Source organism: Pongo pygmaeus, chromosome 3 (genome assembly GCF_028885625.2).
Source record: "Pongo pygmaeus isolate AG05252 chromosome 3, NHGRI_mPonPyg2-v2.0_pri, whole genome shotgun sequence".
NCBI classification, from domain to species: domain Eukaryota; kingdom Metazoa; phylum Chordata; class Mammalia; order Primates; family Hominidae; genus Pongo; species Pongo pygmaeus.
Window position 1 is genome coordinate 60,942,963 of NC_072376.2, and position 13,596 is coordinate 60,956,558.

Sequence of the window (13,596 nt, forward strand, 5' to 3'; positions counted from 1 at the left end):
GAAGGGGAACATCACACTCTGGGGACTGTTGTGGAGTGGGGGTACGGGGGAGGGATAGCATTAGGAGAGATACCTAATGCTAAATGACGAGTTAATGGGTGCAGCACACCAGCATGGCACATGTATACATATGTAACTAACCTGCGCATTGTGCACATGTACCCTAAAACTTAAAGTATAATAATAATAAAATTTAAAAAAACCGCTAAGGAGGGTCAAGCCTGGTTAGTATTTAGATGGGAGACCTCCTTGGAATACTAAGTGCCGTAGGCTTAAGAAAAATATGCAAAATATTTTAAAAATAAATAAAAAATCATGTTATACATACTTAAAAAAATTTGATCTTTTGCTCATCTTGGAATGGGTTTTTTTTTTTGCATTAATTTTGATTTTTTAAAAATACTGCATTAAAATAGTATTTCTCTTGATTACTGAGTTTTCTGGCAGCCAAGGCAAGTGCTCGCAAGCCTAACTCACTTTTCATTTCACCAGGGTCTGGCCCTTTAAGTAAGTCAGTATGTCTGATGTGTGGCAATAAGCTGCAATTCTCACGTGCTCTCAGCTGCTGCTTCTGCTGCTGCTGCTGGTGAGTAGCCCATGCTGTGAGGTGGCTGTACAATCCTTTTGTCTGAGACCCAGACCATTCAATTCCAATTTAGGATTGAGACAAACTTATTTTATTTGCCCCCGTTCATTATTTTTCTCTAAAAATACCTAGTAAAAAAATGTAATAAAACACCTTAAAGTTGTTCTTGTTCAACAAAAGTTATGTAAATATAATGAGACTGTTTTGTAGTTGGTCATCAAAATTAAATTCCATCAGTGCCGAAGATCTCATGGATATTTTTTATTGAAAGATCTTTTCCCTTCAATAATGGACATTTTACATTAAAACTTTATACAACCAAAATATCCAAATTATATTAAAATCACACTAAGGTATTTTCATTAAGTCTCTACTTTACTGTTGGTAAAAATATTGTAAGACACTTGTAACTAATGTTTCTGCTTTAAAATAAGCAATTAAACTAAACGTCACAAGAAGAGACAATACATACTATACATTTGCAGATAACTGGCTAAATGATAATTTAATAGTAATTAATAATGTCTGTGTAAGAAACAATTGCACTTGAAAAATTAAAAAAGTAAACAAAAAACCCTCTAGTTTTATATATAAGTCTATGAACAGAGGTTAATCATCTATAACCTTGCCAGGAGAAGTGTATGTTTGTTTAAATAAAAAAAAAAAAAAAAAGCTTGCATTTAACATAGTAATCATTCATTAAAAAAAAAAGTCTTGAACTTTCTATATGTTTTTACAGAATTCTCCATAGTTTGTTGCTCAGAAGACTACAACACAACTAAAGCAAAATAACACTTCATTGGTATTTAGTGCAAATTTGGGGTGATTTTGAAATGATATGTTAAACATGTACCCTTTAGAAGCTGTTAGAAGTAAGTACTGTGACTGCCCTTTCTTCAGTATACTCTTCTTTTAAAGACTGTGATGGAAAAATTTTAACTGAGGTATTTCGCCTACTTTGTTTGGGCACAGTGATATCCCAGCCAATACAAAGTTGACACATCTACAATTTTTTGTAACTGATCTTATTTCCCCACCTGTTCCCTGCCATAATTGGGATATTGTCCAAAGCTGACAGGATGAAAGAAAAAGTCAATTCAGAAGAACTACTGTAGCATTATCATTCCAGGGCTGTAGGTGGAAAGATTCCCATTAAAAAGTGTTATATTAGTGAGGAAATCATTGGAACTAACAAATGCCTACATATAAGATTTAGAAATGAATATTTATTAGTATGGAAGACGTGCAGTGAAATACTAATTGCCTGCCATAACAATAAAAAAAGGTTACATTGATTTTTAACAGTCTGAAGGTCCAGTATATATGATATTAAATCCAACTTGCAAGAGTACAACTATCCACTTGACCACACATGCCAGCTGCTACAGTGAGGCTGAGCCATTGTTTCTAGAAAGAAAATGGTTTCTACATGGTAAATAACTTTGCCATCATCCTTTATTTAAGGTACATGGTAGAATAACAGCACATTGCATATTGAGCGAGCATAAAGGAAAGTAATGATGGATACCTAATAAAGCATGTTTTTGTAGGAGAGGAAAAAGGATGTGATTCCCTCTGCACAGAGCAAAGGGTGTGTACCTATATTTTGGAGTAAGAATCTAAGAAAAGGGGAATATGCCAACACTATGAAATATAAGGTTAGCACCAGCAATATGTGAGTTTGCCAGTATGTCTATGTTTCATGTAAAGTAAATTTAGGGAAATAAAAGTGAATATATGTGGCTTTTAAACTGCCAAGTCCCTTCTTTGTATGCACATGTGTATGATGATTAAAAGGCCACTTAAAACTCAGATGTTTTTTAAAGGTAGCAAGGTGAATGCTCAAAATCAGAAATGCTACTGGACATTTGACTCTAAATATGAATTACTCAATTATAGTAAAGAAAAGACTTTCTGCAGGAAGTCCTTATTACAAAGGCTCCAAATCTTGGCTTCCTGTTAATTTTCCCTAAAGACCAAAGGGAATTTTCAAACGTGATGTCAATAACCTGTTGTTTCTTGTAATAAATGGCTGGCTTGGGGGGTTGTTTTATTATTTTTCCTGTCTCACTGTTGCTTTTTGAGTGAATGAGCCTCCCCTTCGAAGTCTGAAAAACTAGATTACATTAGGATCAGTGTTTCTCACAGTTCTTAACCTTTGGGATCTATCAGAACTGACCTGAAGAGTTTTTGCCAGAACACATATTCCTGGCCAGTCCCCACAGGCTCTGATTGAGTAGGCCCTAGGAGGGAGCCTACACATCATAAGAACTACTGCCCTAGATGGAGATTCTCAGAGACAGAAAATGAACTTGTAGCTCTGATCTAGAATTGTCTTTCTTCACTACATTAAATTAAAATGTTCCCTGGGAGCCAACTGGGCCAAATGCTTCACATGTCCTTAAGGAGGGTATTGGAATAACAGGGCCCCACACTATGAATCCACAGTGCGGTAAAAATGTGAATGGATGTGCCTTCTGGGTTACAGCTTCAGAGTGGGGAAAACTCATGAAAACTAACATGGGCACAGTTGGGAGCCAGAATGTTCCTTGTGATTCCCAATTACTCACTGCATTCAGGAGAATGGGTGTTCCTGCTTTTAGCTAGATATGATCCTTTCACCATTACTGTAGAAAGGATAAACATTCCCAGACATATGGTAGAGTAAATGTTTTGGACAAAGAAAATTAGTGCGCAGAATCAAAAAACCATTACAAAAGGTTGGCAAAAGTACATGTTCTGAATGGTGTGTGGGTGAGTGTGTGTGCAAGGCCATGGAATGGGCATGGCAGGCTCTCACGAGGAGTTCTTAGCTTAGAGATTTTGCTTCATGTGGTCCTGTGGATGGAATTTTCTCTTGAGAACTAGGAGGAGCTCAAGGCACCAGGACCTAGGGTTGTGCAAATCCACTCTTCACAATGAACACCACCAGTTCAGTTTCTAAACATTATTTTGGAGCCTATAAAACATGCTTCTTTTCCCTAGCTTGATTTCTTTACCCCATATAAAAAATAAATAAATAAAAAGGGCAAGAGAGGAGCCAATAACTGGCAGTAGGGATGGGTGAGAGTCACTCTTTACTTAATAATCTGTGGACAGTCGCTCCAAGCCTTTGCTTTCCTTTTGGCCAAAGCCAGCCAGGCTGGTTCTGTTGACACGGGGGCAGCATCCGGGGTGGAAAACCTCTTGGTGACTTCTTTTACCAGCGGCGCTGGGGGAGCCGAGTCAGAGATCTCCACTGGATTTTGTTTTGAAGGAAAAGGAAAAAGTAAGTTCACAGCCACATTACAAATTTTCTTTTTAATTAACAGATAAACTATGTATTTATCATGACAAACTGTATTTGTCATGTACAACATTGTTTTGAAATATGTATACATTGCGAAACAGCTAAATCTAACTAATTAAAATATACAAAACCTCACAGTTACCATTTTTATGGTGAGAGCATTTAAAATCTACTCTCTTAGGTCTCTTGAACTTATTCCTCTTATCTAACTGAAATTTTGTATCCTTTGATGAACATCTCTTCAACACCCCCGACCGCAGCCATATTTTGATTTTTCAGAAGTGTGAGACTGAAAAAAGAAAACCCAGTGAAACACAGAGAGGCAAATTCCTGGACTCCCTCAGTGAGGAGAATGAAGGAAAGCAAGCTATGTGTTTATAACTCTTGCACACAGAATTACAACAACCAACGTAGTCAGTTCTAATTTCAAATAATTTCCAGAAGCCTAATCTATATAAAGAAGCTATGCCTGCATGATAACCAGTCAATTCCATGAAGAAAAAGATCAACCCAGCCGACTGGACCTGTCAAGCTGGTGAGGTTAAAAGCTACCTTCCTGGCCAGGCGTGGTGGATCACGCCTGTAATCTCAGCACTTTGGGAGGTCAAGGAAGGAGGATCACTTGAAGTCAGGAGTTCGAGACCAGCCTGGCCAACATGGTGAAACCCCATCTCTACTAAAAATACAAAAAGTAGCCAGGCTTGTTGGCAGGTGTCTGTAATCCCAGCAACTTGGGAGGCTGAGGCAGGAGAATCACTTGAACCCTGGAGGCAGAGGTTGCTGTGAACCAACATCGCACCACTGCACTCCAGCATGGGTGACAGAGTGAGACTCCGCTTCAAAAAAAAAAAAGCTACCGTCCCCACAAAAGCATCCACTGGGTGCCTCTACCTCTGAGTCTCACCTCTACCTCTGAGTCTCACAGATCCTGCCAGCTCCCATGACCTTCATCCTTGTCTCACAGTTCTTTGCACCGTATCACTTTCTTTATTAGACTGTATAGGCTTCTTAATGTGAGAGGGCGCTTGTCTTATCTTTGAGTCATATTTAGTGCCTATGGCAATGGCTTACACATATGCTTCTAGAACTCAGGAAATACTGACTGAGAAGACAAATACTTCAGAATAAAGACTTGCTTTTTAAGCTAGAACCACTCGAGTTGCATTAATCCTTTAGTACTTCTGAGAAATCAGGCAGAGAAAGATTTGACCTCTTTGATTTTGGGGCTTTTACTTTATTTTGAAAGAAACTCATTCTCTTTCTTTTTCTCACTCTTTCTCTTTCTGGTTCTAACAGGTAGAACCCTTAATTCCTATAAGTAAAATCAAATAATATAACGCCTGAGGTTCTTAAGAAATTACACAGCATTCTAAAGTGGTTTTCAAATATAAAGCTTTGGGCCAGGCATGGTGGCTCACGCCTCTAATCCCAGCACTTTGGGAGGCCGAGGTGGGCGGATCACTTGAGGTCAGGAGTTCAAGACTAGCCTGGCCAACATGGTGAAACCCTGTCTCTGCTAAAAATACAAAAATTAGCTGGGTGTGGTGGCGTGTGCCTGTACTCCCAACTACTTGGGAGACTGAGGCAGAAGAATTGCTTGAACCCAGGAGGCAGAGGCTGCAGTGAACCGAGATGGCGCCATCACACTCCAGCATGGGCAACAGAGCAAGATTCTGTCTCCCCCTCAAAATGCCAAACAAAACTAAAAAACAAATATAAAGCTTCTCTCCGTCACCAGTAGTAAATATATCTTTAATAGTAAGACCTCTTAATATCTCTTGACCTCAGGTAGCCAAGGCATAGAAAAGCCTGGGTCTAGAGATTAGACGCCCTTTGGGGAATAGTGGAGCCTAGTGGGGAAAAGAGATGCCCTATTAATCCCTGGTAGGGAGCCTGTTCAGAGTCATCCATCCTTCAAGTGATCGGTAATAAGGAGATAGTTGGATACATTACATCATTTTACGTTTTAACCGAATAAATAATATTTTCTAAATGTGTACATCTCTTACATGTTATGAACATATAAAAACTGCTGTTAATTAACATCAAGGACACTGTGCTGAGAAACTTTACTCTGTAAAGCCACAGCTATCAGAAACCTGCTGCGTGAAATCACATCAGTGAGAACAGACCATCTCACTTTTGCCTGGAGCTTCTAAGCCATGTGTCACCATCACAGAGATGCAGTTTCCATTTCCAGCCCAGGTGTGGAGCTCCGGGTAGTGGTTTTCAGATACAACATTTTACACATTTATCTTTTCTGTTTTTGTTGTTTTTGAGACAGTCTGTCGCTCAGGCAGGAGGGCAGTGGCACGATCTCGGCTCACTGCAACCTCCACTTCCTGGGCTCAAGCAATCTTCCCACCTCAGCCTCCCAAGTAGGTGGGACTACAGGCATGCACCACCACACCTGGCTAATTTTTGTATTTTTAGTAGAGACAGGGTTTCGCCATGTTGCCCAGGCTAATATCGAACTCCTGGGCTCAAGCAATCTGCCTGCCTTGGCCTCCCAAAGTGCTGGGATTACAGGCATGAGCCACCATACCTGGCCCACATTTATCTTTCTTTTCTGTATTTTTAAAATTGATATATATATATCCCATACTTCTATATATTTTGGGGGTACGTGTGGCATTTTAATACATATAAATAATGTGTAATGATCAATCAGGGTAAGTTGGATATCCATGACCTCAAACATTTCAAACATTTAACTTAACTTTGTAGTTTTGAAGGAAACAGGAGCCTGAGCAAATGTTTCAGCTCAGTCTTGATATTATCTCCTTTATGGACACCATGGCTTTGATTTGACTTATTAAAATGCTACTCCATTTAAATTTTACCCAAACTTCAGCCTTTACCCCAAGTCCTACTATAATTTTGTCTTTTCTCTTGTTTAGAAGGTTCTTCTGTCAGAATATAGGCAGAGGGTGCTGGAGATGGCTCGTACTGCCGTGCTCAACGTTCACAAATGTAGTGAGCCAGCTGACATCATATTGGTAGAATAGCTTGGAACTGGCCATGGTGGGATTATTTACACTGAGAAATTGAAGATGCTCCAAACAGAGGTCTCTCTACCCCCTCAAGAGCTGTTAAATATTCACCAACACACCACTGATAGTCTGATAGTGGGTGAGCTCCTGGTGGTCTTTATCAAATGAGCTGAATCAGTGTCAATGTTTATGAATGAGGTTATCAGACAGCCTGTGCTTTGAAATGCCTGAGGTGCTCTGTTAGTCATTACACTGTAGGATATAAAGCACGCTCTACAAAGAGAAACCTGGAACTACAGTTACAAAGCAATGGACCTGCTCTCTACCTGTCACAGACGTAGGAAGAGTGTTGGCCTTTTTCAGCTGTTCTCTGCGCTCAAGCCTGGACACTGCAGTCTCGGGCCTCTTCTCTTCTGGCAGAGCAGTGGACTTGTGCAGGGAACCTGCTCTGCTGACACTGCTGCTTCCAGGCTGCAGGCTGACACTGACCTGCGTGGGCAGAGACAGTCATGGGAAGCATGTTTTCAACCTAAGACATGGAAAGACTGACGCTGCAGGCCTTCGGGGCCTCTGCCTGCCAGCCCCTGACCTCTGCTTCCAACGGTGGGCTGGATTACATGTATGAGCCATGTACGCTCAACCACGGCTTCCGGTGAGGGAGCAGCTCAGAGCCAGTGTGCCTAACAGGGAAAGTTACTTTCCCAGAAGAGCCTCATCAAACTGACTATAACATCTGGCCACAGTTTCCTTGCAAAATGTTTGTGTTTCTCATGTAACTTGTATATCACTGCTGTAAGCATATAATGGATTATGGCAAATCAGGTTAACCTGAGAGCATAAACAAACCAAACCCAGTTTCACATTGAAAACTCTCTTCCCTGGTTTAATGGTGGTCAGTTTATTTACTGCTTGGCCCTCTCTAAGTACTTTCCACCAGCCCAGCTAGCCTTTTGTTTTGTATCCTTGTGACTGAAAAGAGAACCAAGCTCAGTAAAGCAAAATCACAGCTGAAGCCCAGGCTACTCACATTTTCTTTGGAGAGCTTTTCTGCCTGTTTGGCCTCTCTGGCTTGCTTTCTCTCCTCCCGCGTCGCCTGCTGCTCCCGAAACCCCTTTTGCTTTTGCAGTGCTAATGTTATCCACAGCGGCTGAGCAGTTTCCACTTTCTCTGTAAGTTTGGAGCCATCTAAAGAGTGTCTGCTCTGAAGCATCGGCTTCTCTGTGGGGAATAAGACAAAGGCCGGTTTGCAGTGAACTTAACTGCGGACTTATCTCAGTTCCTCACCCCCTAAAACTTGTGACATATTAATAACCGTACGGCATATTCAGCTGGCCCCTTCCTAGCACAAGCTCTGTGCTGATGCCTGAGTGGCTCCACTGGGTGGGAAGGTAACATGTTTGATCACCAGAAAAACAAGGGCATTTGTCTTCCCTAGAAATGGAAGAAGTTACTCTGTTAGAAAAAAACTCAAATAAATCTCCAGGGTCATAAAATCTCAGGCCTCTAGGGGATCCAGATAGGTATTTGGTTCGTTGTTCTTTTTTAAATTCATTCCTTTTTTTTTGACAGAGTTTTGAACTGTCACGCAGGCTGGAGCAGTGGTGCAATCTCGGCACATTGCAACCTCTGCCTCCTGGGTTCAGGCAATTCTCCTGCTTCAGCCTCGCAAGTAGCTAGGACTACAGGCGCCTGCAACCACACCTGGCAAATTGTTGCATTTTTAGTAGAGACGGGTTTTCACCATGTTGGCCAGGCTGGTCTCGAACTCCTGACCTTAAGTGATCCACCTGCCTTGGCCTCCCAAGGTGGTACGATTATAGGTGCGAGCCATTGCACCCGGCCCTAATTCATTGCTTTAAATGAAATTTATTTTTAGCCATGGAACCATTTTTTCCCCTCAAAGAACATACTACGTGGAACTCCAATGTTGGAAAGATGAAAAAGGGGCACCACTCTGCCTAATGGGGCAGCTGAAGAACACCGTGGGAAGCCCATGATTTTGGTCCACTGCACTCATTTAATAGATGTGAGTACTCCAGCCACCAAGTGCCATGCCCATGGGCACTCAGCAGTTAGTACACAGGCTTCTGAAGCTAGAACATAGGCCTTCTGACTTCAGTCTCTGTTTTTCTTGTGGTTGACTGTCTCACCTATGTAATTGGGGGTAAATACCTCACAGGAGGTTGGTGTGACAGGTTGAGTACTAGGCTCTGAAATTGAGCAGACCCAGATTTGATCTTTGATGATCTTACAAAAACTACTTAACTTCTCTAAGCTTTAGTTTTCTAGAAACTAAAGCTTTAGTTTTTCTAGAAAGTGGAGATGATAATGTCTTATTGGGTTGCCATGAAAATTAAAAGAGATCCTGGGAACCAGAACATTTACAACAGTTCTTGGCAAATCCTGGTCACTCTACAAAAGTGAGCTGTTCTTATATGCCTATGAGACAAGAATCTCCTTTTCCCTCAAGTAAAAATTATGCATGTTCAGAGATAATTAGTTATTGAATCTCTTATTATCTCAAAGAAAAGGGGCTCACTATAGTATTGTTTTTGAAATCCAATAGAAGTTTACACTTTGGTAGTCCAGAACCTTACTTCCAGGGCTCGCAGTCAACTGGATTTTATATTGTACTCCAGGATGAAAAGAAAGAGCAATTATGAGAAAATAAATTCAAATTAGAAATTCAAGCAAAAAGGGCAGGGGGCAGATTCTGCTTATTTTTCTATATTATTTAGATCTACAATGCTGTACAAAGAGAATTCATATTTATAATGAGCCTGGGGCACTGCAATATCCCTAAATCATCAAATAACGATTCAGTTATGATCTAACAGAGAAAATAAAACTGACACCTCTTAGAAGTATTTTAAAACAAAATTGAATTTGAAAGAGTTTTTGATTCATCTTTAGTTAACCAGAAAATCAAAAAGAATTCATCACCTCAAACATTCTGCTTTACACTGAAACTTAATGAGTTCCTGTTTTTTACTCCAGGTCCCTGTAGCACTTCTTTAGAAAACTTCTAAAAACCAAGTTGCTAAGATCTAAATGATTTCTATAGAAAGCTATTATACCAAAGGGAATTCTGATTCTGGCTAAACACTGAATCTGAACTTGCTTGGGAAGGTCACTAAAACAACCAGCCAGTTTCCTGCCAACAACTTAGACTATTATTTACTGGAAGGGTCAAAATGCCTTTAAGTATTAGTAATGAAATTTATAATTGACTAATTTGAAAAAAGAAATCTCTGGGTAGGAGGAGGAGGGAAGATAGTGGTTGCAGTACTGGAATGGCTGGGTGCAATGTGGATGCAGTGGCCTTGGCGGGTCTCCTTCATCTCAGCATTTTACCCCAATCCCAGGTCCACACAAGTGCTTCTCTTGACACTTCTCAAAAATGGGAGAAGAAGAATAAAACCATTTATCCTCCACAACTGCCTGCAGAACCTCAGAGACCAGCAGAAATCTACCAATACCAAAGAAAACTAAAAGACAGCAAAGATAAGATGTTGTATTTGGCAAAATTGGTAGGAGAAATGTCCACTGACCAGGCTTAGCTCAACTGGGATTCAGTGACAAAAAGGGACCCAAATCATTAAAGAGGTTCTCTTAGAAGCACAAGACGTGGCAGTGAAAGACCACAATGTGGAATTCAGATCCGGTTTATATATAAACTGAGTCCACCTCAGGGGGAGGCCAGTGCCTGAAAAGTTTCTGCTACCAAAGTAGAAGTTGCTTTGGGATCATGAAGGTTACTGCCATTATTTTATGAAGCTGGTGGAAGGGCCTCCCCACCTCCATGTGAGGCACCCAAGATGGCGAAGTCACCCATACCAAAGAGTATATATTCAGAAGCTTCAACACTGGACCATCACTCACACTATGATGGGGCTGTGATAACGGAAGATCACTTAGTCTAGGAAAGAACTCCTCCATGTGCCATCATTACCACTGTAGGGAGCGGACAAGTCACTCAACTTTTCAGATACTGCTGTCCATGTCTGTAAGATGGAGCCAAGACTACCTACCTATCCGTGGGCTGAGCACCGAAGGAGACGATGCAAATAACTTTGTAAATGATGAAGCACAAAGGATGACTAGTGTTGAAATCATCCAAACACAGTAAAATCTCTTATTACAGTCAAGGTTTTGAAAGATAGTCAATTGCATCACCTATTTGAGGAGTTCAAAATTCCTAATTAAAAATGTATTTTGCTCCAATATAAACCCATTCTCTCTCATTCTAAACTCAGTGGACAGGCGTATCATAGTCCACCTGAGTTGCCTCCTCAAGTTCTGAGGAGATGAGCAAGGATCACAGGGTTCTAATCACTACTCCCAAAGGGCATTCCTTGGAGAAAGGGATACTAAGCTATTTTTCTGTTCTATCCACCATAAGTATGTTAGAATTTCAGAATGAGATGCTATGTGTAATGAAAGGTTTTTTTTTGTTTTTTTGAGATGGAGTCACCCAGGCTGGAGTGCAGTGGCACAATCTCTGCTCACTGCAACCTCTGCATCCCGGGTTCAAGCAATCCTCCTGCCTCAGCCTCCGAGTAGCTGGGATTACAGGTGCCCGCCACCACACCTGGCTAATTTTTGTATTTTTAGTAGAGACAGGGTTTCACCATGTTGGCCAGGCTGGTCTTGAACTCCTTGCCTCAAGTGATCTGCCCGCCTTGGCTTCCCAAACTGCGGGATTATAGGTGTGAGCCACCGTGCCTGGCCTGAAAGTGTTTATAGTACAAGCACACGGGGATTATCATTGCTGTTTTAATCTCACCAGGTAGATTCAGAGTCAACACCCTACAAGCCTACATATTTGTCCTCACTGGCCCCAGCCTTGGGAATGCAGACCTCTTTATAAAGCACTGGTCTCCAAAAAACGTTGTGTATGTCACAGGAAATGTGAAAGGCAATTCACTGGAGTTAAGAAAGAAAGATTAGAATTTCTATTTCTCTATTTTTAAATGTAAGGATAGAAACAAAATCAAGCTTTTTTTTTTCCTTTTTTTGAGACAGGGTCTCACTCTGTCACCCAGGTTGGAGTGCGGTGGTGAGATTGCAGCTCACTGTAGCCTCAACCTACTAGGCTCAAGCAATCCTCCCACCTCAGCCTCCCAAGTAGCTGGGACCACAGGTGTGTATCATGCCCAGCTAATTTTTGTATTTTTTGTAGAGACGGGGTTTCGCCACATTCCCAGGCTGGTCCTGAACTCCTGGTAGGCTCAAGCAATCTGCCCATCTCAGCCTCCCAAAGTGCTGGGATTACAGGTGTGAGCCACCACACCTGGCCAAAATCAAGCTTTTCTAATACTTAGTACCCTGACTGGCAGTGACCCTATAGCCCATATATTCAAACGCCATGTAATAACAAATGGTATGTTTAAAGAATCTCCAGGGCAGGCTATGTGGGGCTGCATGTGGTGGGTGCTTTTTGTTCTCAGTGGTTCTTGAATTTAGCATATGGGAGGTTCTGCAGTTTGGCGAGTTTATATCTCCTTTTAACTAAATGATCCCTTCCACAACAGACAAATGGCATATGGCATAAAGAAAGTCCTGCAGACAATATACTACTAATAATACAAGTATGAGAAAATAACAGAGCTGATGAGCTCTTTGCCTGCTAATTCCGAAGAAATCAGATCCAACAAGAAGTTGGCCAAAGAGAATAAAAAATAGCACCATGATTTGCAATTGCAGATTTAGATCCACTGTTGTTAAGTGTAAGTACAGCTGGTGCTCCAGGGGTTTTAGCTAACAATGATACTACATGTATACAATCAACAAATAAATTGCAGGTCCTTGCCTAACATTTTTATCCTGATGGGGTGTTCAGTCAAACAAATTTGGCCAGTCCTGGCCTACAGCAGCAAGCTGCATAACAAAACCCCAGTGAATGGAGAGAGTGATCCTTGCTTTCAGGCTATTTCTGTATCGAATCAGGAAAAATTCAAATAGCAGAGTGTGACAGCCCAGAATCTGTCCTCACTGGCTCCACTGGGAAGGAAAATAGGGACAGTGATAGATTTGGGGAGAAAATTATAATAATCAAGGGGACAGCCCTAAGAGAAGGAAGTGAGCAGAAGCATGACTTCTTTGGAGAAGGCAAGTGACATAGCAGACGAGGCTGTGAGAGAGACTTTGCAGATACTATGAAAGCCAGTGCCACAAACACTAGTGGCAAAACCAAAAACGGGCCCCTCATCCAGCAGGACAAACAGAAATCATTAGGGAGAAATGGTCTAGAAACTGCTGATCAACATGTCTGTCCAGAAAACCAGGCCAAGCAAGTGGACCATTTAAAAAGTACAAGCTGGGTGCGGTGGCTCACACCTGTAGTCCCACCTACCAGGAGGCTTAGGCAGGAGGGATACATGATCCCAGGAGTTCAAGACCAGCCTGGGCAACATAGCAAGACCCTGTCTCTAGATACTAACGATAATAAACAATAAAATAAAATAAGGATATATGGGGTCTTCTGTAAAGGCAAGTAACCAGACCAACACTCCTCAGGAAACAAATCATTCCTCTGCAAAAACTGCCCCAAATCTAAATACCTGAACAAAGGAGAAAACGATCTCTCCTAAGAAAATCTCAGGGGACAATTTCTCTGGGAAATGTGAGTAACTTTTGGCTTTGACCCATACTTTACCTCCTATACTCTGCATAATAGAAAAGAAAAAGTATTAGATGAAGGTTCTCTGGGGGCACAAAAGCTAATC

General features: G+C 41.3%; 1 protein-coding gene across 11 annotated transcripts in view; it reads right to left on the reverse strand.

Annotated features, from left to right (window-relative positions):
- Nucleotides 1–2,023: 2,023 nt before the first annotated feature.
- The window catches only part of CRACD (capping protein inhibiting regulator of actin dynamics), a 284,595-nt gene continuing 273,022 nt past the window's right edge, over nucleotides 2,024–13,596 (reverse strand). For all 11 annotated transcript variants that reach the window (XM_054484706.2, XM_063664543.1, XM_054484712.2 and 8 more), the window contains 3 exons: nucleotides 7,896–8,086; nucleotides 7,195–7,357; nucleotides 2,024–3,824 (listed from right to left, as the gene is read on the reverse strand). In XM_054484706.2, coding sequence (XP_054340681.1) covers nucleotides 3,664–3,824; nucleotides 7,195–7,357; nucleotides 7,896–8,086 — 515 coding nt within the window. In that variant the 3' untranslated portion in view covers nucleotides 2,024–3,663. The remainder of the gene's footprint in view (nucleotides 3,825–7,194; nucleotides 7,358–7,895; nucleotides 8,087–13,596) is intronic.